This window comes from Pongo pygmaeus, chromosome 19 (genome assembly GCF_028885625.2).
Source record: "Pongo pygmaeus isolate AG05252 chromosome 19, NHGRI_mPonPyg2-v2.0_pri, whole genome shotgun sequence".
In the NCBI taxonomy this organism is placed as follows: domain Eukaryota; kingdom Metazoa; phylum Chordata; class Mammalia; order Primates; family Hominidae; genus Pongo; species Pongo pygmaeus.
Window position 1 is genome coordinate 14,096,885 of NC_072392.2, and position 26,474 is coordinate 14,123,358.

Sequence of the window (26,474 nt, forward strand, 5' to 3'; positions counted from 1 at the left end):
CTCTTCTCACCCAGTCTGGAGTGCAATGGCATGATCTCGGCTCACTGCAACTTCCGCCTCCCGGGTTCAAGCCATTCTCTTGCCTCAGCCTCCTGAGTAGCTGGGATTATAGGTGCCTGCCACCACGCCCAGCTAATTTTTGTATTTTTAGTAGAGACAGGGTTTCACCATGTTGGCCAGGCTGGTCTTGAACTCCTGACCTCAGGTGATCCACCTGCCTCAGCCTCCCAAAGTGCTGGGATTATAGGCATGAGTCACCGCACCTGTTCAATAAGCAGGCTCTTTGCATACAGTTTTTTAGCCTTTATCTGTTCATAGCCTGTGTTTTAATGTTAGCAGTATAGCCTCTGGAGTCAGACTGGCTGGGTTGGAATCCCTGGTCTACAATTTATTGGCTTTGTGGTTACAGGCACATTTTTTTTCAAGTCTCTAAGCCTTGGTTTACTTGTCTGTAAAATGGGGATAGTCCTCCCTGAAAGGATTATTGTGATGATTATAAGCAATAATGTAAGCAAATGATTCACTGCCATATTCAGTAAATGTTGAAGAAAGGTTAGTTATTATTACATTAGTACATAGATAGTTTCTATTTTGTTTTATAAAAATGAGGTTATATTACATGTTTTGTTTAGTTATTTGCTTTCTTCCCTAATTGGTATATCTTCCTCATACTTCCTCATCAATACAGTTAAATCTACCTTCTTTTTTTAAAGGTTGATAGTATTCCATAGTATAGATATATTTAGTTTATTGAACCATTTCCTTGTTAATGGACATTTAAGTAGTCTCTTACTTCTTGCTATTAAAAATAAAGATTTGTAATATCATTTAACATATATCCTTTTACATATTTTTTTCTCAAAGTTATCTGTATAGAAGTATACCTTTATTTTTGTTGGGTATATAGCATGCCATTGCATAGTTATACCATAATTTATTTATTTATTTCTCCTGTTTTAGGTGTTTTTTATTTTATTATCCTTATTATAGATAGTACTATAATAAATAAGCTAAATCTGTAATGATTTTCTGAGGATAAATGTATAGAAGTGGCCTTGTTAGATCAAAAGGTATGCATGGTTTTAAAGCTTTCAGTTTTCATTAACAGATTCCCTTCAAGAAAAGTTGTACCAATTTATGCTAGCCACCTCACCATTTCTTCACCAGTGAATGCTTGATGATAATGTATTCTTCTGAATAACTCTGTCAATTCAATGTGTGAAAGTAGCACTTAAGTTTTTAATTTTGTACTTAATTCTGATGAGGTTTTATATTTGTCATATGCTGAGTGGTGATTTGTATTGCTTTGTTGATGGCCTGTTTGTCTCCCAGCCTTCTCTTCTCTGTTTGTCTTTGTTTATTGTTTGTAAGGATTCTTTATATATTTAAGATTTGATCTCATTATATATATCTGTCACAAATGTCTTATGTTGTTTGTGTCTTGTTTTCATGTGCAAAAGTGAATTTTATGTAACCAAAGGTATTTTCTTATGAGTTTGCGGTTTTTATTCCATGCTTAGACTTTCCCACATGAAGATTTTGTAAATACAGTATTTATCTGCATTGTTAATATTATATTTTTATGATTTTATATTTTATAATAAAATTTATTATTGATAAGAAATGTAGTTTGGTCAGTGGTATAAGATAGAGATGTTGCCAGTTTTTAATAAATCATTAACCAGTGTTTGAATGTTCTATTCACAAAGAATTTGTGAAGCTCTGTGCCTGGAATAAATACCTCAATTCTGCTGATGTCTTAATTGGGATTTCAATGTTTATTCGGGGATGAATTGAGAACTTTACTGTTACATCATCTTCATTTATACAAGTCTTCTTTTACGCCTCTTGAGTTTTATAGTTTTACTTAAATAGATCAGTACATGTATTGATAAATGATTTTGGAAGTATTTAAAAATTTTTTTTCAGTTGATTATTTCTTGAGTTTTTCAGGAATACAGTCAAATAATGATTAAGTTTATCTCCTTTTTCATGTTTATGCTAATTATTTCATTTTCTGGTAATTGCCTCTTTGTTTAGTTATTTGCTTTCTTCCCTAATTGGTATATCTTCCTCATACTTCCTCATCAATACAATTAAATCTACCTTCTTTTTTTAGAGGTTGATAGTATTCCATAATATAGATATATAGAGATACTCTTTCTACTTGCTTTCCTCATTATAATTTTCCGCTTCATTCTAAAGGGTCTTCTGAAATGTGTTATGTAGAGTGCTGACTTGATTTTTTGCCATCTGCTTTTTATTACATCTCATGACTTTTAACATTCTGCTATGGCAGTTTTTGTTTCTTGTACTACTTTTCTTAACCTACTTTGTTTCATGGGGTTTGCTTTTTTCTAGAGTGTACAAACTTACTTTTTCTGTTCATTCAGCTGATGTTTGTTGAGCATCTATTATGTTCCAAGTATCCACTTCTGAGTGTTGTGGACAGAATAAGGTGCAGGTGGCTGACACAGTCTCTGTCCTCATAGGTCTTACTCTTCAGGAGGAGTTTATAGTCTAGTGGGTCTGTGGTACATCTTTTTCAAAATATATTCAGCCTCTTATTCTTCCATCTACTTTTTTTCTTTTATACCGTAGAGTCTTTTTTAATGAGTCGCATATTGATTCATTTTACCTCTCTGTATCTTTCTCCATTCCGGAAAGAAGACAACACTATCCAGACAGTAGTTACACCCCAAATGAATGTAAGCTCCATGGGGTGGGGCATTTTGTCTGTTTCCACTGTTCTGTCTTCTATACCTACAGCAGTGCCTGGCACAAAGTAAGCACTCATTATGTGTCGGTTGAACGGATGCAGGGTTGGATTTTTATTCATCACCTAACAGTTTCACTTGTTGGAGTTAGCTCTCATTGTAAGTGAGAGGAACCAAGGCTATCAGTTTGCATTTACTGATTTAGCAGTTCTGTGGCCTGATGGAGGCCAGGAGGGCACAACAAACGAGGGAACTTTTTCTCCGAAAGGTTTTTTTTTTTTAAACCATGTTTCTGAAACCACAGGGCCAATGTCCTGTTTCCCAAATCTGGTTTTTAGTGTCATCTGCTTCTCCTCTCTGCATATGGTATGTCTGTGTCCAGCCTCTTCTCTGGTGCTGTGGCCTGCTGAGTTGGAAGAATACCACAGTGTGCCAAAGTATGGTGGCAATGGGTGGCTTGCTACACTGTGTGAAGCCATCAGAAAAGTGTTCTGCCTCGTCCCAGTGAGAATTATGTCAAGGTGAGGCCCTGCTTTCTCATTTTGGCATGACCCTCTACCCCTTTCGGTCCCTCTAGCTGTGATGTAGCTGCCTCTAAGCTCTCCTGCACTGTGGTGACAAAGGGACTTTCTGGGGAGTGGGCTTATCTGGCCATGGCTCACCTTGGCTTCTGTCCTTGCTCCTCACCAGGAAGGAATAATGAGTATGGTTAGAATAGGCTTGATTTCCCATATTTATTTCCCATATTTATACATTCCTTATTAGTAGCTATTTATGTAGTGTATTTTTTTGCTATTTAAATAATGAATGTAGTGACCCAGTCCTCAGTAACTGTCTTCAATTTAGTCTCATCTGTGCTATATTTAACAAATGCTTCTTGAGGTTTTTAGTATCCTGTCTTTACCTAATTTATTGCTGCTGCAGATTTTTCTTCAATTTTCATTTTTATTCCATCATTTCAGTTGGTTTCTGTGGGGCTGGGGCTCTACAAATGCTTTAGCCAATGTTCCAATTTAGACCAAAAAAAAAAAAATTTAGCTGGGCTACTCTGTTTTCTTATGATTTATTTGTTAAGATGGGATTTAATTGCCTTAAGTTCAATTTGATTTTAATTGAACTGATTGTAAGTATAAGATGCTGTGGTAGATGCTAGGGGAAGGTAAAGATAAATTTCGTAAGAGTGATAATCACTCTCAAAATACATTGAGAACTTTAAAGAGGAAGAAAAAAACTGAGTTGAGAATTGGCTCAACATCACATAAGTGAAAATTTGAAAAACAATGACTTAAACAAGTAAAGGGTTTATTATTTCATGTGTCAAGGATTCTGAGGTTAGGAGTCTGGAGCTGGTGCTTAAGGATGTTGCCAACATACCTGGTACCTTCTTTGTCTGTTATCATTAGCTTGTGGTTTTTGTCCTCAGGACCATGAGATGACTTCCCTACCGTCATCATCATATTGTATTCTGCGCAGAAAGAAGAAATGAGAAGGAAATGTGGAAAGGCAGAAACCTCCTTATAAGACTGCCTCTTAATTTGGGAGGGAAAGTTCTTGATAGGAACTTATTATGTCTCATTGGCCAGAAGTGTGCAACGTGGCTACCTCCAGCTGCAAGGGAGGTTTTAAAGTATGGCATAATTCTTACATCTATCATTTTAAAAGCCCGAATATCTTAAATTCAGCCTAGTCAACTCTGACAGTAGCCAGCTTCTCTGTCCTGATAGCCCTCACTGGGCTCTCTCATTATGCAGTACATCCGCTTCTTGGAGGAGGACATGAAGCTGCCTGCCTCTTCCCTACCCAGTTTTTCCAAAGAAAAGTAAAATACCACTCTTTAGTCTGCTCTGTGACTACCACCACATATGTGTGCTTCAAATGCAGTATATTTAAATGAAGACTGACTTGCCAGCTTGGCATTTACTTTTCCATTAGTGGTTGTGGATGTGTACTGATCTGGCAGCAGTTTCTCCCTGTCATCTTGATAATCAAATACACATTTGGGGACTCCTGGTTTGGGTTGGGTTGTATGTAGTAAATACTGGACTGTCCAACAGAGCTAGCCCAAGTGTACGTCTTCATGAAAAAGTGTAGGTAGATGATGGAACTTCAGCTAAACCAGAAAGCAAACCAGGTGGCAAAGCTGTTAGTGAATGTTGAAGAAGTTGAAGAACACTGTAAGCTTTCCTCTCTCTCACTTCTTGTTGCATTCCAACAGTTGTTGAAGGCTTTGCCTTCTTGCTCAGTTTTCTTCTTTATCCAAGATTCTACCATCAACCTAGAAAACTTCACTATTTTTAGGAGTTCTCAAACTTCATATGCCTTCTGAGATGCTTGTTATAATGCAAATGTGTAGCCATCACCTCCATAAATTCCTTCACTCTGGGTCTGGGGTAGGGTCTAGAATTGTGTATTTTAATGGTTCCCATAGCATACTTTGAGACACACTCTTCTAATCTGTAGAACCGATTCAACACTCTCTCTCCTAGCTCTTCTTTACTATCAGCACACTGCCTTGCTTCCCATTACTCACAAGAATGTTTATTTCCCTTTAAGGGAGACCTCTGCAACTTACAGCTAACCTAGTCTATCTGAATTCTTACCTTTTTTTGCTTTTTCTCTCCTCTGCCTGTTCTCCCCTTGTCCCCTTCAGTGGATGGCACTTTCAGCCTGACACCTGGGGTCCTCTTAGATTCTGCAAGTCCGAGCAGATCTCCCTCTATCTACTATGTGGAGAGAATGTTATCTGAATCACTCGAGGGAAGCAAATGATTGCCTTTCAACCTGCAGGTCAGACTTGCCTGGGTGCTTAATAATCATTTTGAGTTTTATGAAGGGCTTGGTTTTTACTTCAAAGTAAAAGCATTGTAGCATCTTATTTATTAAGATTAAGGAATGAAACGCTTAAGATAAATGAATTTTAAAAGAATGTTACAAGATTGTCTCTTATACTAAGAAAGTTTTTGCTCAACTGTTTATTTTGGAAAACTTTTCCAAAATGTATATAAAGTTTTAAATTTACTAGTAGCTTTAAAAAGTATATTAAATAAGAAAGAAGAATAGTAAACTTGACAATTAAGAATAAAAAGAAGAATGCTGCATGTCAGTGAGCTTTTACAAGGATGCAGAGATGCATTTTTGTTCATAGTTACTCTGAGATATTTTATCTGTAGATGGAGAGTGACTATTTGGAGCATTCTCTCCGCCTGTGGATTTTGTGCCTTCTGTTCTTTCTGTCTCAAACATGTATACCTCACCATCCTACGTGTTTGCCAGGTTAACTCCTTTTTATCCTTCAGTCTTCAACTTTGACATCACTTTTGGGAAGTCTTCTGGGTTTGGAGGTCCTTCTATGTTCAGAGTTCCTCACCTGCTGAATCACTGTTACCTTGTGTTATAATTAATGCCTGTTGACTTTTCTGAATCTTTATCAGGGTGAAAGCCCCAAGAAGGCCGGGACAACATCTGTCTCGTTGACTATTACATTTCCATTGCCCAGCGCAGTGCCTTGCAAATAATAGGTGCTCAAAAAATAGTAGCTCAATGGAGAAAAGAAGTGTAGCGAACTAGCTTGCCACCATTTGTAGAATTTTGAACAGCTTAGCCTTTTAATTACAAATAATTATTTTACTGTACTATAGTAGTTTAGTGGTTAGTGATGACAGAAAGCATTGTGTCTAAACTGTTAGGCAGCTGTGCATTTATAGTTATTTGGTCTGCTTTTCAGTGTCTCTTTCAACTGCTGTCATTGTGTCTTGAAGTTTTTAGTCTGTTAACACAATTTTGTATTCAGGATAATTGTGGAGGATTGGGGATGGCCCCACTGTGTTTCTCTTAAAGTTCATCAAATTTGTGAAAACTGTACCAGTGGGAGCTCAGAGGAATCCGCAAAGACTTTGCTTTGTCCTGTTATCAGTGAATTGCTATTAGGTTTGACAAACTATTGATTTTCAGTTTTGCTTAAAGGAACAGCAACACCAATAAGGGAAGTCTTTCAGTTGTTGATCATCTCAAAAGTATTTCTAAAAGATTCTTGCTAGAAAGCTCTTTTGAATGCTTAGAATGACATAACCAACATTCTTGCCTAACCAATTAATAGGAATAAATGAAAATTCCCAAAGGAAAAGAAAACAATGATACATTAATATATATGTATGCAGTTAGGTCCAGATGTAAATCACAAGTGAGTAATTGCACAGAAATTGCATCCTAAGTAGGTATTCTAAGGAAGTTGATTCTTCTGCAGTATTTTCGAGATTTAAATAAATGTAAAAGCATTTTGGCATTTTGCTGATTTGTTATATGTGTTCTGCAAAATAAGCACAGGTAGCTAAATGCTAAATACCGTCAAAGTCGGAACGATACTTGAAATGGAGACTTAATTCTTTATTTTAAGTGTTTATCTTGTACAATATCTGCTCTCTGGATAATCACAGTTGTAATTTTGATATGAAACTGAGATAAAGCTTTATTTTTGTGAACACTGTCCAACTAACAATTTTTTGCCAAACTCAGTTTTGAAACTACGTGTTTCTGCTTCTTAAAAGTTTCAGTTTTATTCATCAGTTTATAGGCACCAGTTTTATGGAATTTTTTTAAGTTAATTAAAAAGGTTATACATTGTTGGTTATTGAGTATATGAAGTAAATTGAGTTTCTTTATTGAGAAGAACAAACTAAAACAGGATGATAAGGTAGAAAAGCTCTTTGGATCAAGGAAAAGCTATAATTGAAAGAACAAGCTCAGGATCTCACTCAGTGTTGCAAAATTAGCTTAATATAAACAGCTTTTATTTATATATTTATCAAGCCCGATAGATACTTCATTTTCCTTTTTCTGAATGCTAATTGCAAATGAAAACCAAATGCTTCCTGGTGAACTGCCTTGGTGACCATACTCAAATACTTCGTTTTGGAATCAGTATTGCTTAGTAAATTTGAAGGTATGAGATTAATTTGGTCCTAGGACTTTCAGTCTAACTTTCATCATTAATTGTATGAAAAATAAGAAAGGAAAACAGGAAGCCCTAATAAATTCTTACCTTTGTGGCTGTGGTGTTAAAAACCTGTATTAAAAGTCTTATCTTTTAACCAGAAGTGGTTATAGTTCATAATCAGTTAGGCCCCTGATTGATATCTTTTAACATGGCTGAGAAAAAAATAGCATGTCTCATATCAATTGACTTTTCATCTGAACTTAACAATAAGCATGAGAATTACCAGCTGCTTTGATATGTCTGTTGAGAAGACAACTATATTATGTGGTTCACAGAATGCTGCCAAGCTGTGAAGCCTAAAAAACTCACTTAAGTTAGAAATTCAACTATTCAAAGCTTAAGGTGCTAATAAAAAAGAGATGAAAATCATTAAGTACAGCTATTTAGTGAAAAGTACACTCTCATTTAAAAATCAAAAAAGACTTAACTCCTTCCTCTGAATTAAGTTATACAATTTTGACCTTTGAGATCTACTGACAAAAGCTTAGCTCCTTCCTCTGAATTAAGTTATACAATTTTGAACTTTGAGATCTACTAACAAAAGCTTAACTCCATTGCTTGGACGCACACATAAACAAAACCACATACAAATTCATTAACTGCCTACTCTTGGTCAGCTTTCCACATTAAACAGCTTTCAAGAGATTACATCTCAAGTTTATGGGACTTGGATTACAATGTTGCTTAGTATCTGCTATCAAGGATAATGAGATATAATAGATTACAAGGGTAATTTGAAATCTATAGAAAATCTCGGAGTCTCATTTAGCCAGTGGCTTTAATCTTGCTACCAAATCTTTTATCAGAATTGATAGTTATCCAACTTGATTTTTTGGACTTTTGTTTTTTCTCTTAGTTCTTTTGTGGCCAGTGCTAAAAAATAGTGAGTCATTAAGACACAGAGAAATAAGAAAAGGAAGATGTAGCTGACCCATTTTTTAACGTAATCTTTACAGTTATTTTTAGTTGATGATTTTAGAAAATTAAGTAAGTCATTATGCTTGTGCTCAGAGACCAATACTCCCAAAGTAGTGAGACTTAAAAAAAAAAAATTCTTGATAAAGTTGCTTCTTCAAGAAAACCTCTTGCATATTGGAAAAGCTAAAACATTTCAAGTGGTTCTCTGCTGCCCTGCAAAGTATACTGTGAGGTTAGAACTAGGGGCCTGGCTAAATTTGTACTGCAAGTCCTGTGAAAGCCTCCATTTATGGGTGACAGATAAAGCTCCCTCTGTTGCAGAAGTAACAGCATGCGTGGCAGGGCTGCTTCTGCCCACCCCCAGTATGGGACTCCCTCTGTGACTCCTTCCAATTCCCCCTTAAAATCTGTAGAGGAAGAAGTGTTATCATGGATCCTATGCCAGAGATACAGTGTTAAAGCCTGTCTTGCCTGGTTTGTGATTTTGTGATCAGCTAGGTGATTGTGTGTTTGTATGTGCTTAATTCCTTCAGTTAGTGGAATTTTCTTTTTCTGAAAATGAGTCTTTGTAGTACTTAATAAAGAATATTCTGGCTGGGCATGGTGGCCCATACCTGTAATCCCAGTGCTTTGGGAAGCAGAGTCAGAGGTGGAGGAATCACTTGAGGCCAGGAGTTGAAGGCTGCTGTGAGCTCTGATTGTGCCACTGCACTGCAGCCTGGGTGACAGAGCAAAACCCTGCCTCTGAAAAAAAGAGAGAGCCAAATGTTTTAGACATAAACCGTATGATTCTCTTGATTAGACCCTGGTAGATTTTACTACCAGTAATTTGCACATGGTTGTCCATATAGAAAATCAGACATTAGTACCTACAATTGCTTGCTTTGCTTTTTATTTTAGAGCCAGTTTTTCAAGTTTATTAGTCCTGTACTTTATCTGTAAAAAGAACTTTAAGTATACTTATGTATATTTATAATATTTATGCTATTATATATAAATATATATAAATGGATAGTTACATATAAATAAAATTGATGTATTCTTACACTGATATATTCATTTTAAAATATGCAAAATGTGGGCTTAAAAAGAAAGGGTTAAAAAATTAAACGTAAGTGAAAGTTCTCCTGCTTTCTTACCATGTCCCTGCGGTATCCACACCTTTCTTTGAAATGCAGTATTTTTGAGATTTTAATAAATGTAAAAGCATTTTGGCACACTGAAGTGCTTTGCAAATGTAAGTTTTGTTTTATCATTATTATTTTTAGTCTACATTTATTAAAGGGTTGCTATCTGTTCACTCCCCTGGAGGAGACAGAGAGATAACTTAGATTATAGTACAGAAGCATACAGAGTGTGGTGTGAAGTGTTTTGTTTTTCTCTAAATTCTCTTAGGCACTGCTTTGAAATGTAAAGTCCAAGTGTAGTGGCCAGAGAAATATTTCACCTATAATTTTATGAGCCACATTTAAATAATTTCCAAGAGCACTGCTTATTAAGCCCTTATTATTTACCAGACACTGTGCTCAGTGCATTTGATATAGTCAGAAACTGTTGTGTCTGTAGAAGGTGCCCTCGGCATGGACAGGAGCCTGGAAGTCAAGTATGGTTGGTTACTAGCGACATTTAGCTTGGAGGGGCAGAAACTGTAGAAATAGTTGGATTTGCATGATTGAAGGGTTGTGCTAAGAAAAAAAAAAGTCAATTCACTGCTGCTCCAGAACACAGAAATTGCATCTTAAGTAAGTATTTCACGGAAGTTGATTCTGACTTAATTGGAGAAGGAACTGTCGAACAGCTAGAGCTCTTCTGTAGTAGAAGGGGTTGCCCAAGGAGAAATAATTTCCTGTCACCAGATTTGGAGAGACTATACACTGAGATGTTGGAGAAGGGATTTACATTAGGAGAGAAATTAGGCTAGTTGACCCTAAATCCTCTTTGACCTTTTTGGATTTGATTATTTGAAGTACTGAATTATGTTTAGCTCCTTTGTAGTAGCTGCTTAAAAGTAATGAAGCCCTTTGTCACCACCTTCAAAATACTTACAGCGAACTCTGTTTGCACTGTTGCCGTCCTACCCAGGCCCTCATCGCCTCCCACCTAGCGCCCTGCAGTAACCTTTAAGTGGTTCCCTGAGTAAATTTTCCTCCACTCCAATCAGTCCTCTGTGTTGCTGGTAGACTAGTCCTTTTTAAATGTTACCCTCATTACAGTACATATTAATTTTCTATTGCAGTGAAGCACATTACCACAAATTTAGCAGCTTAGAGCAACACAAAGTTATTGTTTCACTGTTTCAACAGGTAGAAGTCCAGGCATGATGTGTCTAGACACCCTGCTCAGGGTTTAACCGGGCTGAATTCAAGGTGTTGGTTGAGACTGTTCTCATCTGGGGCAAAGGGTCTTCTTCCAGGCTCACTGGTTGTTGGCAGAATTCATTTCTTTGCAGCTCTAGGACTGAAGTCCCTGTTTTCCTTCTAGCTGCCAGCATGACCTGCTCTTAGTTCCTGGAAGCAGCCTATAGTGCTTGCTTTGCCCTTGTAAGTACATGGCCGTCATAAGCAGTTCTCATTGTGGAGGTTTGCTTTCTTCCCGCCCAGTCAAGGATGTTTTAGTCTGTTTTCTGTTGTTTATGGAGCTAGGTAATTTGTAAAGAAAAGGCATTTATTTCTTACAGTTATGGAGGCTGAGAAGTCCAAGGTCCAGGGCCACCTCTGGTGAGGATCTTCTTGACAGTGAGGACTGTAGAGTCCCAGGCAGCACAAGACATGGCATGGTGAGAGGGTTGAGTGTGCTAGCCCATGTCTCTCTTCCTCTTCTTATAAAGCCACCAGTCCCACTCCTATGATAGTCTATTAACCCATTAATACATTAATCCATTCATGAGGGCTGGGCCCCCATGACCCAATCACCTCTTATAGGCCCAACTTCTCAGTATTGCCACACTGGGAGTTAAGTTTCAACGTGAATTTCTGAGGGGACCAACTTTCAGACCATAGCGCAGGGCATATCTCATTGTGATTGTTTCAAAATTTTAAAATGTAGGTGTTTTTTTTTTTCTTTTTTTTGAGATGGCCTTGCTCTGTTGCCCAGGCTGGAGTGCAGTGGCACCATCATAGCTCACTGCAGCCTTGAACTCCCAGGCTCAAGTCATCCTCCCACCTCAGTCTTTCAAGTAGCTATGACTAAAGGCACATGCCACTGAGCTGGGCTAATTTAGTTTTTGTAGAACAGGGTCTCACTTTGTTGTCCAGGCTGGTCTTGAACTCCTAACTTCAACGGATCCTCCCACCTCAGCCTCCCAAAGTGTTGGGATTACTGGCATGCGCCATGGCATCTGGCAAAAAACATTTTTTTGTTTTGTTTTGTTTTGTTTTGTTTTGTTTTTTAAATTTTAGGAAACATAGTAGGAACTTATTCCTGGAGAAGGCAGAGGCAGATGAGAGAGCATCTGGAGCGAATGAATCCTGGACAACAGATTGGACCTAGTAGGCAGGACCATCTTTAATGAGGGCTGCTACTGGATCTCTTTTCATGGAGAAGCTTGAGGTTCTCTACCTGGCTTTCCACCCAGGAGTGGGGATGAGTCAAGCTCTGTTGGTTGGGAATATTACTCTCCTATGGGCTCCCAGAGTCATTCCTGGGCCTGCAGTGTAGTGCCTCTGGGCCTATATTAGATGGGTCATGCTTCATTGGCAACATTGATTTTATGTTTATTTGTAAAAGGGCAGAATATGAGATTACCAAATAAAATATAATTTCAGGTGTTATTAATGAGGGAATATATTGCATTCACTTTTAATGAGATTTTGGTGTTACAAAATGATTCCATGTAATGAACCCCAGGAAATCAATGAAATGTTTAATTACAGTTATGGCAGTGTTGTATGAGAAAATTGCTTTGGTCAATTTTACTTGTACAATTTATCAGTCGTCCCTGCCTTTCTTTTTCAAATTAATTGCTTTGATGAAATAAGTATAAATACATTCTTTGATAGCTTTTGGGTTTTTTTTAGAAATGTGTTACAAAATTCAAATTTCCTTCTCTCTAGTAATAGTTGTTATTATTTTTACATGTATTACCATTTACAATTTGTACATTTTAAAATTAGGTAGTATTTCCATTTTGTAAATTTCATCATTGTTATGTCTTACTATAAAACACTGTTCTTTTCCCTTCGTTAGCTTTTTATAAATCACTTTTTGTCTCTTCTCAATTTATCAGTAGATTCAGTCAAACATTTGATGTACTTTCTCTATGCTTTATCACCCCATCAAGCTCTGGGGTGAATAAAAAGAATAACAAGATACTTCCTCCTCTGATTAACAGTTTTCCTTTCATGTAACTACATACCCTTTTCAATTTTAAACAAAATGAACTTTCTTTTTAGAACATTTCTATTGTTGACAGTTCAATGATTATGGGGCTTTCTTGTCCACTATGATGGTAAATGACTTAAAAAAATTTGTTAAGCACAATACAAAATGTTGATCTGGATATTTAGAGATATCTAAAGTATAATACATCGTCCCTTGGAGTATCCCTGGGGGATTGGCTCTAGTATCCCATCTCTAGTTTACTTATGATACCTAATGCAATGTAAATGTTATATAAATAATTGTCATGCTGTGTTGTTTACAAAATGACAGGAAAAAAAAGTCTACATACTCATTACAGATGTAACTATTTTCTTTCTGCATATTTTTGATCCAAGGTTGATTGAATCCACAGATGTGGAACCCATGGGTACAGAAGTCTTCTATTTTTGTGACTCTAGATTTTACTAACTATATATTGAGAATGTTATAGTAGATTTTCTTTTAACTATTACAGTTGTTTATGAGTAGTAAACAACTCTGCTTTTGTGTTCAAGGCCTTAAAATATAGTCAGATTATTTTGGCTGATTTACTCTATGGAGAGAAGCAATTTACTTAGTTTGATTTTAAGAGAGAAACCTCTGCAGTCTCTTTTTCCCTCAAATTCTCCCATTGATACCATCGGCCTTTCTTCTGCATGGTAGAACTCTGATACACATGAGAGGCAGCCTGGATGTTAAGGATTTTTCTTCTAGTCCTGGTTGTCACTGACGCAATATGTGAAGAGTCGCCTAACCAGTCTGGAGAGCTCTTGAGTCTTGCAAAACAAGATGACTCTTGTTCTTTAACACTGGCCTGTCCAGGAGGTTTTGCAATTTATGGTGTGATATCTACAAAGAACGAAAAAGCTTCCTCAAAGATGGGTGCTATTGAGTATTCTAAATGGAGCTTTGTTGTTTGCTTTAAAAATAGTGCCTTTCTTGATGGTCGTTAAATGTGTGCAGGTAAAACTAAATGGCCTATGACAGGAGAGACTGTTCGTTCCCCATTGGCACAAGGGTAAAATGTACCTGCGACTACTGTTTTCAGAGTCTGTAATCACCATGGCATTTTCCTTTGGGCATAAGTTGTTAACAGAATTGGATAGCTAAAACTTTTTCTGGAATGTTTACTTTGAAATTGAGTATTCTACCTTTGATTGCTGCCCTCTGCTCCATGTGATTCTTTGCTGCTGTTAGGTGCCTTGTGTGCACTTGTTGTGTTATGACTTGTAGTAGCATATATGGGCCAGAACAGGCTGTACCCCTAAGCAGAGGAGATGTGAGAGGGGACAACACGTGCTTTCTGGCCTAGACTCCCCACCTCAGCCGTGCTACCTTTCTCCTGAATGTGTGTGTCTTCATGACTTCTGATTAGCCTCTCGTTGGCCTTCGGCTCCTAATCTGCTCATCTTCCTGTAATCTTTATCCAAACCTGCACCCTCATTCCTGAACCTTGCTCTCTGCTTATATCTGTGCATGTCTCTCGTTTCTGGAGGTAAATCTTCCCCCAGGAGATTCAGATGCACACCGTATTTGGGAACAACTGAGTTAAAGGAAGGACCCCTTGCCAAAATACTTGTGCTCTAGGTACTTTGAGTTGAGATAGTTATACTTAAGGCACCTTACGAACTACCATCGAACCCAGCCATAGTATTCATTTGATTTAGCAATATCAAGAAATCCGTGACCCATCTAGATATTAGGGAAGGGGCTTGTTCATATGGTACAACTATAAAGGATTATTCTAAGTTGCTGATAAGACTAGATTGAAGAACATACCAGCCAATTCATGATTATTAGGAGGAACTACCAGTTTCTCCAGCATGTACCTCCTGATGCCAGTAGTGGTGCCTTCCTGTCCTGCTTGCTGTAGCCCCTCTCATGGTTACTGGACACCCATGCCACCTTATTGTCTTGATGCATGTCTCCAAATATTCTTTGTGTCTTTCATTCTTTTCCTTCCCCCCATCTGTAAAGGTCTGACTTTTTCACATACTTCTCTGCATCGTGCATGCTGTCCCTTGATCTTATCCATTCCCTCAGGCTCAGCCATGGCCTCTAGGCGACTCCAGAGCTTCCTGCCTCTCCAGTCTCTCAAGCCTCCCTCCTGAGCTTTAGTTTCATATTTCTTCTGTGTTCTTTATATTTCTACCTGGATGTCCCACGGTTTCTCAAAACAGCACATGTTCCTAAGGCCAGCTAGCTTCATCACCTCTTTCCCTAATGTCCTTACTTCTATTAATGTTATCATTCCTTTCCATGTCACCCAAGTGCATGGTAAATGGTAAAGTGCACTTTTCCATTCATTCTTTTTTGTTGTTTTATCTTCCTACCTCTCCCAATTGCCAGGTCCTAACAATTCTCTAATCAAAATATCCCATTTTTACAACCCTTATTCACAATGAGTTAATGGTATGGCCTCTTAAAATGTTTCTCTGTAAAACTCTCTGCCTCTCTTAAGTCACAGTGCACAGATACTTCCACTTATAGATTGCCTTCTTGCATTAGACTTTCAGTGACTCTCCACTGCCAACCAACCAAACTACAAACTCCTCAGCTTGCTATTCTGCAATCTGACATTTGCCACCTTTCCTCCTGTTTTTCCAGTAAATACTGCTCTATGCCTAGCATAGTGATAGCCCCCCACCCCCAAATACAGCAGTGAACTACACAGACAGGGGTCCTACCTTCATGGAGCTTATATTCCAGTGAGGAGTCAGAGTGTAGTAAGTGTCGTGAAGGAAATGAAAGGAGGATGTGAGCGAGGGAGTAACTGGGGAGACTTACGTTAGATGAGGTGATCAAGAAGGTTCCCCTTAACAAGTAGTATTTCAGATGGGATCTGAAGGATGAGAAGGAGCCAGCTGTGGAAAGAGGCAGATGAAACAAAAGTACAAGAAACCAGGGACAAGAAAGAGCTTGGAATGCTCAAAGAATAGAAGTCTCATGAATGGATAATAGTGATTGAGCTAAAGAGACCTGTGAGATGCACTTACTGGCAGAGAAAGAGTTTACATTTTATATCAGGTATAGCATCAAAGAATTTTCAGTGTTCAAAGCAGCAATGTGATTTGATCTGTTTTCATTTTAAAAACATCACTCTGAAGAGAAGCAAGATAGAAGCAAGGAGACCAGTTAGGGGGTAAAGCTCTTATGGTAATTACTTGGACTAGTTTAGGGTTTCTCAAGCTCAGCACTATTGGCATTTTAGGCTAGAAAATTATTTGTTGTTGAGGGGTGTCCTATGCACCATAGGATGTTAAGAAGCATCCTCAGCCTTTATCCACTAGAAGACAGGTAGCACCCTCCCCTCCAATCAAAAATGTTTCCAGACAATGCTAAATGTCCCCTGGGGGGCAAAACTACCCCTGGTTAAGAAATGCTGGACTAAATGCTGGCAGTGTGATGGGTTTGAAACATACTGTAGAGATAGAACAGACACTACTTTGTAATGAATGGGATATAGCGAGTGACAAAGGAGATAATCAAGTATGCTTCCTAGGTTTTTGGTTGGAGAATCTAGGTAGATGGTATCATGCATACTTTAGATTCTTGACATCGATCTTCCCTTCCCTTGTGCCTGTTCTTGGAATTATCCATGTACCTGTAATGTTGCTCACCCCACCATTCTCTTCCTTTCTCTTCATCCCCTCTAGAAAATCCAACTTAAATGTCATCTTCTTGAAGCTTTCCCAGATTTGCCCACCAATGGTGATCCTTTTTCCAGCGAATTTCTACAGCTCCATATCAGCACCACTCTTGGACACTTTCTTGCCCTGTCAGCTTCTGTAAACCCCAGGAAAGAAGCTCCAGGGCCTACCGAAAAGGAGCAGCCTTGGTGGAAGCTTGAAATGTCTGGCTTTGCTTCTTCTGTACCTCGCCTCTTCCCTTGGTTCCTGTTGGTGGCCTGTAGGATTATCATCTCCCACTACACGTTCTCTGACCGCTGGGACCGTCATCTCTTATAGGCAAGACCACTCCTAGGCTTGTCTGCAGTTTGTCACGGAATTGGGATCCTTGTTATTTGCTATCTTGTGTTACAGTTATTAAGCTATATCTGCCATCTTCCTTTCAAATTAGCCAAGAACAAGAATAAGACCATATGCATCTTTATCCCTGACAGTGCGTACTGATTACAAATTTGGTATTCAGTAAATGTCTTTTGAATGAATAAGTGAATGATTGAATCTGGAAGACTGACCTTATTTTTTTTCTCTTGAGTATGGAATTAAAAGAAAATTAACATTTTTATGTAATTAGTACATGTAGTTTTTATAATCAGAAAAATGTGGATCTTTTTTAAGCCAAAGATCAGCCTTTGTACTTTGTGTTATTAATATAATCAATTAGTTTATATGAAAGGTGGCTTGTTTTTTGTCGTTTTGGCCTTTACAGTTGGGACTCTTGTTGGTAACTGTGTCTGCTCTGTTTCTGTATCGCAGCTCTAGTTGTAAGTACCACTGCAGCTGGATTTGCATTGGCTCCGGGCCCTTTTGACTGGCCCTGTTTCCTGCTTACTTCTGTTGGGACAGGCCTCGCATCCTGTGCTGCCAACTCCATCAATCAGGTCAGTTTCTCACTGTCACCTAAATTATGGTATTGTCACTTTTTCCTAGATGGCTGTATTGTCATATTTTTAAATACCTTCCCAACTCATATATATTGATGGAGAAGCATTTGTAACACTATATATCCTATAGGAGCCTGTGGGTTTCATAACCAATTTGTCTTTTCTTTTGAGATTAATGGTTTTCAGATATGTCAGGTGAGAGAGCAGTAGAACAGATGCTTCAAATGACTAGGATTCCTTGGGTTAAAACATGTTTTTGAGCTGTCATAACTTTCTACTCTTAGTGGTATCTTGGTTTATCCATTTCAGATACATTTCCCTGAGCTTGTCATTATGCACTATTCTTTCTTGGTTTGATTTCTTTGCATTTTAAACCACTGCTATAAAGAACAGAATATATTTTAACTATGCATATTCAGCTATTTTTAAAAAATCAATAATTTAGTACTCAGTTAACTTGGTATATGGAATAAGGTTATACCCCAAAATTACCACATTATTTTTAATACTTCCCCCCCATTATTTTAAACATCAAAATAATTCTCCCAAATAGTTTTTTTTTTTTTCCCATCTGGTCATTGTGGTCTGCCTTAACGTTGTGGCTTTTTCATAAGATGCTATAGTGAAAAGTTTTGGCTAAAACTTAAGGAAAGTCGTTTTCATTACCAGAACACCCAAGAGGAGTTGGCACAGTTTTAAAGCAGGAATTCAAGTTACCAGCAGGAAAACAGCTTGGCTGAGTGGACATATAAGTTGCTAGTCTGCAAAATATGTGAATTTAATGTGATAATGCCTATAGTCATTATGGTTCTACAATACATTGTCAGCTGTTTGGAGAAGGATCAATCTATTTCAAATAAGTTTTTTTGTTGTTGTTGTTATTTTGGATGTCAAAACAATCTTACAGTGAGGTTCAAATAGTGCTACCACTTTACCAAAAAGATCGTCCCCTTCTATAAAGCAGAACACCGTCTCTTCCAAGTAGTTTCTTCCTTTTGCTACCTTCCCATGTTTTCTGGTAAAGAGAATAAACATGATTCCACCATGAACATATTTTTAATGAAAATGCGAATAAAAAGCAATATGAGCCAAATTGATTTATTTGTCCATTTGGGTCTATTTTTTATTTTTAAAAGTTATTACCTCTATTTGGTTATACATCTGGGACCCAAGGTTAAGCCAGGAGCACATTCTAGTTTTCAGCCTCCTTTTCTTAAATTGAAAAGCTACATTTATCCTTGAGTTACTCATTATCTTAAGGATTTAAATTATGTAGATTCAAGGAAAATGTTTAAAATAAAGTATGGACATTCAGAGAAAAAAATAACTAAAAAGCATCAAATGGTTCAGAAGCTCCTAAATATTATAAAAAATAAGAGTTGTTTGAGTTGGAGCTGCTCCTCCTTCCCTCTCACCCCACCCCTTTTCTTTTCAAAAATAGGTAGCTCAAGAATTTGGACTGTAAACTAGTTCAACCGTTGTGGAAGTCAGTGTGGCGATTCCTCAGGGATCTAGAACTAGAAATACCATTTGATCCAGCCATCCCATTACTGGGTATATACCCAAAGGACTATAAATCATGCTGCTATAAAGACACATGCACACGTATGTTTATTGCAGCATTATTCACAATAGCAAAGACTTGGAACCAACCCAAATGTCCAACAATGATAGACTGGATTAAGAAAATGTGGCACATATACACCATGGAATACTATGCAGCCATAAAAAATGTTGAGTTCATGTCCTTTGTAGGGATATGGATGAAATTGGAAATCATCAATCGCAGTAAACTATCGCAAGAACAAAAAACCAAACACCGCATATTCTCACTCATAGGTGGGAATTGAACAATGAGAACACATGGACACAGGAAGTGGAACATCGCACTCTGGGGACTGTTGTGGGGTGGGGGGAGGGGGGAGGGATAGCATTGGGAGATATACCTAATGCTAGATGACGAGTTAGTGAGTGCAGCGCACCAGCATGGCACATGTATACATATGTAACTAACCTGCACATTGCACACATGTACCCTAAAACCTAAAGTATAATAATAATAAATAAATAAATTTAAAAAAAATAAAAAATAAAAAAAAGAATTTATCATGAAAAAAACCTCTCAGTTGTAGCAAGAAAGTATTTGGAGGAATAAAAATTGAATGATTTACATTTAGGCAAAAATTGACAGAAATTGAACATAAGCCAAGGTTTTGGAAATTTTAAAAGGATGTGTTTAGGTGGCTGCTTGATTTTTAGTCTGTAGAAGTGTTTTTGCTGTAGGGAGTGAGCTGGATTCTGTAAATTGTAAAAATACAGAGGAAAGCCACAGAATCCATGTTGGGATTCTTTCTGGTCCTGAAAAAGTGCAGTGTCTGCCTCTTTCCTCCTTAGGCTGGTTTTCCAGCCTTGCTCCGCATCCCACTTACACAGCTCTCCTGATCTTCCGTTGGAACTCCGTGTCATGTTCCTCCATGTGTCACTCATCCCACACAGGCCTCTGCAGTGTCCTGAGTGATGTGAGTTCTTCATCAGTGCTTGTGGTACAAGTGAATTTCTCCATCTTTTTATACCCCTCATATTGCTTCCTTCCACTTGTCTCAGGCTGTGATTTCGTTTGGAAGCATCACAACACTTTAAAAATCTCAACAATTCCCAGTATAGTAGAATCCTAGTGTTATCATTATGGTATAAGTCAGCTTCCCAAATTATAATATTTCCCAATAATATTAGAGATATTTTAGTTCCAGTGTTAGGCAATCTTATACATTTAAAATAAAGGAATGCAAAACCATTTTTATTAGTGTTTTTAAATAGTGTAAGCAGAACAAAGAGCACTGGACAATAAGGGTTCAACAGAGTTTTTGACCAGCATATAAATGAAGAAATAGTCCTTAGCAAAAAGGAAGAGTTTACTATACTTTTTTTAGAGAGCTAGTGTTCAAATTAAAAATACATATATGTGGTTGGTCTGTATAAAAGTTCTTCACTTCTAATAGAATTCTATGGGAGGAAAACTTTCCTTCTGTTCATATTTATAAAAAGATTCAAATTTTGTTTATATTTTGTATTAATATTTTCTTTTAGCATTATTCATTTAGTTCTCAGTATTCTTTGTACTCTATTTCTGTGATCTCTGTGAAAGTAGAAAAAATAAAGCTTTGGAAAGCAGTTTTTACATTTGTTTTAAGGAGAGAATGAAATTCAGCTTCTGAACTATGAAGAAGTGACTAGTGCCTAAAGAGATATGTGTAAGAAACCACTAACATTAAAATGTTAAAGTAAATTACATACATATTTTGTAATATATAAACATGCTTCATTCGAAACCGTAGTGTGGCTTTAAAGCGCATATGCCTTCAAAGGATGGAAAAATCCATAAAATGTTTTGAATTTTGCAACTGAAAGATAAAATGTTGTAGATGGTTTAACTGATCAAGTCTCGAGAAACAAGTGACAAACTGAATAGCTGAATTAACAAATTTAAAAAGATAAGAATTATCAAAAAATTACAACATTATTTTGAGGATTTGACATAATAGTGTTATAATAAGCTATAATTGGGATTATTTTACCTAGATTACATATACATGGTTTTTTAGAGTGGTTATGTCAGTCAGTATGTATGTCAGTAAATACATTTCTACAAGATACATTTTAATGGTGAGATGATATTCCATTTTATGGATATGCCTCAACTTTCTCAACCAGTTCTCCATTGTTGCAGCTTTTTGCTTCTATAACTAACACTGCATAGATCTCTAATTGTTTTTAAAGGACAAATTGTTGGAAATGAAATTGCTGGGAGGATGGCTGCCTGTTAAAGCACACATGAAACTGCTTTAACTTCAGAATAAATGATCTTAACAAAATAATTAATTTTCTACATTTATACAGTGCTGTAGAATTTACAGAGCATATTTACATAAATTATTCTTTAAGGCTTATAATCCTTAAAGTAGGTGGTATTCTTTCTATTTCTATGTGTAAAACATTTTGTTTTGCTATTGAATTATTCTTTTAGAAGGCAACATTTAAAACATGTATCATGCAAATGATGTTTTCATTGCATATCAGTGAGAAAATATAGATAAGCAAAAATAACAATAACAAATTTTATTTTACTTTTCCTTTATGCTGGACATTGTTCTGTGTTAGAGATACAACTGGAAACAAACAAATATCTTGCTTTTGTAGTGCCTATATCTCACCACCCAAATAGATCCATTTGTTAACATTTTGATTTACATTATTATAGACTTCTTCACATACACGCATATCTTCATATATATAACATATATAAAACATATTTAACATATGGATATCTTCACATATATATCATACATATATATAGTTTGGGTATATTTTTTCATAAAATAGTATGTCATGGGCATCTCTCCATGTCAATATTTGGTACAGATTTTTTTTGGTTTTTTTTTTTGAGGCAGGGTTTCGCTCTGTCACTCAGGCTGGAGTGCAGTGGTGCAATCTTGGCTCACTGCAACCTCCTCCACCTCCTGGGTTCAAGCAATTCTCCTGCCGCAGCCTCCCAAGTAGCTGGGATTATAGGCGCCCGCCATCGAGCCCAGCTAATTTTTGTATTTTTAGTTGAGACGTGGTTTCACCATGTTGGCTAGACTGGTCTTGAACTCCTGACCACAAGTAATCCACCCGTCTCGGCCTTCCAAAATGCTGGGATTACAGGTATGAGCCACTGCACCCAGCCAGCATAGCATGATTTTAAGAATTGTATATGGATATACTTTGATTTGTTTAATCAGTTTCTCCTTTTTCGACATTTTAGGGATTTCTAGTTTTTGTCCATGTAAACAATGCTGAGCTGAAATTCTTTTAGCTAAATCTTTGCATATATCCTTATTTATTTCGATAGTTTTCTAAAAATATGTGGTCATGTCAAGAGATTATGAAGTTTTCAAGATAAAAAGTTAAAATTAAGAAAAACTACTTCAAGTAAAACTAAATGTCTTCCCAGTCTTTTGTTTGTTTGAAATCAACTTACGCTTCTGTTTGTCAGTATGTTAAAGTGCTCATCACTAACGCTGTGAATTAGAAAATCTTGGCTGGGTTTATAGGTAACGTCAGAAACGTTCTTTTAATTCAAGTTGTTTTGATAACTTACGAGGTGGAGTTTGTTTACTTTTTAGTGCTTATTGGCCATTTAGGGGTTTTTTGGTCAGTTGTTTGCTGGTGAGTTTTGCCTGTTTTGCTGTTGGGATGCTTGTCTTTGTCTAAGGGCTATTGCTGTATATAGATTGCATTGACTTATAAGGTGCAAATATTTTCTTCAGTTTTTATCTTTAATGTTTTACAGTGCAGATGTGAGGTCTTTTTATTTTAATACAAATGTAATACAGAAATTTTAATAATTTCTCATCTTAGCACTATTAGCAGTTTGGACAAGATGACTGTTGTGTAGGTTGTCCTGTGTGTTGCAGAGTGCGTCCCAGCACCCCTACCTCTACCCACTGGACACTGATGGCACTCCCCCACCCCCACTTGTGACAGCTGAAAATGTCTTCAGACATCGCCAAATGGTCCCTGGGGCCCCAAATCACTCCCAATTAGGAACCACTGCTTTAATAATTTCTACTTTCAATTTTTTTTTCTGAGATCTTTGCCCAAGATCCTGGCTATAATTTCTGTCTCAGGCAAACCCTGGCCCACATTTCTTTTTGTTTAATTACTCGTGGATAGCTAGGGTGACCATATGTCCTTCTTTATGCCTGTGTTCATGGCGTAATTACTAAGAATGCCTCTTTTACTTTCAAGTGTCCTAGTTTGGACAGGTAATTATATGGTCTTGCTATTCATAGCCCACCTATGCCTTCAATCTTTCACTGTAAATGAGATGTAAAAATATCTTTGTATCAAAACAAATCTCATCTTTGGTTCTTTTTTTCTTTCTTTTTTTTCCACAAGCATTCCCATGAGACAAGTAGAGATTTCCTGACCACAGCCAAGGTCACCTGGCTGGCCTCAGCTTTCACCCTCTTTGTAGCTACATCTTGCTCTACTGTCAGCCTAATTGTACTGTTTTACACACACACACACACACACCACACACGACCTTAGAAAACATTTTACACCCATTATTACTCTGCTATTAGTAAATTGTTCTAGAATCTTGATGACTGATCTCCTTAGTTTTTACAATATTCCTAGCAGATTGTCTCCTCATTACTATAGTTGTCACTGATTCCCAAGGCCACCGGCTCTATAAGTGGACAGCCTTGATGAGTAGAATGCTCTTCCTGATCCTGAGCCAAAGTCAGCCTCCTTATAACTTCAATCTGTTGGTCATAGTTTTGCTATGTGGAAAAACTCAGTGTTCTTTTTCCTTTCATATGATAATACTTCCAGTGTATCACTTTCGGACTATGGTTAGTAGCCACTTGTGGTATTGCTGTACAGTTATCCATTTATATCTCTTTCCTAGAGAACTCTTAACTTCTGGAAACCAATGATTATGACTAACATATTTTGTACATCCATCACCTCTGCCCACAAGCATATAGAGCAAGACAGTAGAGTACAACTTTGAAGGAATATGTATGAGGGAGGGGAGAAAGTAGCAATAAGTGTTCATGATAACAATAATTGCAGCAAACACTTGTGCTATATGCCAAATAATGTTCTAAGCATTGTACATACATTAGATCATTTGTTTGAGTCTGGGTTCATCAGGTTTCAAAAAAAGATAGTTCTTTTGAAAGATCAAATAAATCGTGAATGAATTCATAACTTAGTCTTAGCTTTAAGGAAAACCATTGATGTTCTCAGTGACTTTACTTTGGAGAAAATTAGAAGAAAGGCACAAAACATAAGTAGAGTTTCAGATCTGAGAAGCAGGTTATAATTAGAAAGGTAAGTGTGACAAGGGTATGTTATCTTTGGGATCTAGTGTATCTGTGAATGTTGAATAATTTTTGTGAAAGCAAATGAAAGATCAAGAGGTGTGAATAAAATAGGGTCAAGAAGAGACATGTTTTTGTTTAATACTGACAATATTTGAGAGACATTCATGGCTGAAATAAGGTAAAAAAGAAGGGCTTTGGGTAAAGAGCTCTGAATTACAGAGTAGGTAGGGCAAAAGAAAATTTACAGCTTTTTAAACTCTGAAAGGAAAAACAGGTAAAGATTTTTTTGTTTTCCCAGTGAATATGAGATTAATATCTAATGCATTTTTCTCCATTTTCCTTTTCTCTGATGTTTCTTGTGTTTTGACTATACAGACTGCCTAGAGCAATAGAAATTGACTTTCATCTTCTATGTTGAACAAAAGTGGTTATTAAATTTGGTGTTGTATTCTAGGAGAATAAGACTTATGTTAGTGAATACCAGTGATGTGATTTATTGAACATCATACATATAAGAAAAAATCAATATGAAAAATATATTTTTTTTCTGAATGTTGTGATTTGTTTGACTTTGATGTTTTAGCTGCTGGGCAACTTGCATTCATTCAGTGGTCTCTGAAGTTCATAACTCGTGGCTTATTCAGATGATTCAAATTAGCTACTGCACTAGATCAGGTTTGCCTAGAGAGTTCTTGAATACCATGTGGGAAAAAGTCTATAACTAAATATGGTTTTTATATATAAGGAAAATGATGAGCATTACTGAACAATGACAGAAAGAAAATGCATTTTGAATGCAGAGTCTCTTTTCCTGAATTTAAATAACCTCAAATAATTTCTAAATTACATTTGATTCCCCTTTCCAGAATGATCCATCTCAGTGGAGTGAGTTTGGCATTGGTATTTATAACCAAAATAACTCCAGGTGAAGTTTTGCCAACAAATGCAGAAATTATGATAATTCGAATGTATATTTGTAAATAGTTTTTCAATAATTTACATGCCACTGGTCATTATTCGCTTCTTAAGGACGACTCTGTGAGGTGGCATTATTCCAGTATTGTAGAAGAAGAAAATGAAGCTTAATGGTACCATTGATCACACGTGTTTGAAAGTGGTCATATTGGGAGCAGAACCTGTGGACCCAGTTCACTACTGTTTCCTCTCAAATGAGATGTCTTATTCCAGTCACTACCTTGGAATCGGGCTGTTCTTTATTCATATGAGTCTTCCTGTTACCAGGTTAACTGCTGACATCCTTGCCATGGTGTAGTAGAGGTGGAGTTAACATAGTGGATGTGGTGATGTATCTACCTCTAACGACATCGAGTGGATCTAGAGCACTTATGTCTTAGTCAAACTAAGTGTACCATTAATGTTAGCTATTATTATTGTTATTAACATAAAAGTTTGGTCTGGTTTTGGCCCACATCTTTCACATGTTCAGAATCTGAATATCTTGCAGTTATCTCCAGTCTTGGTTGAGTCTAGATTCCTGGGATTTCAGGAAAAAAAAATAGCTCTTTTGTAAGATGAAATAAATGGTGAATGAATTTATAACTTAGCTTTAAGGAGAACTATTGATGTTCTCAGAGACTTTATTTTGGAGAAAATTACAAGAAAGGCACAAAACATAAGTAGAATTTCAGATCTGAGAAGCAGGGTCTTAATGAGAAGGAAACATGTTTATTTTTCTCAGAGTACTAAGACTTGGGTTATACTGGCAAACTTTAATATATGTATGTTATGAATATGTGTATATATTTATGTCAAGTATGTATATACTTGTTTATGAATTCTTCATATTTGGATATGTGGTGATGTCTTGGGTTCAGCAGACATTGATTTTCTGCTATTCAGTAAGCATTGTGGAATTATGTATGAGGTTCTGGTAAATCAAAGAAATGTTGGTGGAAAAGGGTGATTCAAAAGCAGATAATTAATTGAGACATAATGGAAATGATACAATGTGGACTTGGGGAGTTATAATTCTTGGTGTGTATCTCTGGGTAGCATGTTGTGATTAAACCTGATTTTGG

General features: G+C 36.8%; 1 protein-coding gene across 1 annotated transcript in view; it reads left to right on the plus strand.

Moving 5' to 3' along the window:
• The window catches only part of LOC129016866 (protoheme IX farnesyltransferase, mitochondrial), a 140,311-nt gene that overhangs the window by 15,627 nt on the left and 98,210 nt on the right, over nt 1-26,474 (plus strand). The window contains exon 4 of the mRNA XM_054456629.2: nt 17,430-17,554. Coding sequence (XP_054312604.1) covers nt 17,430-17,554 — 125 coding nt within the window. The remainder of the gene's footprint in view (nt 1-17,429; nt 17,555-26,474) is intronic.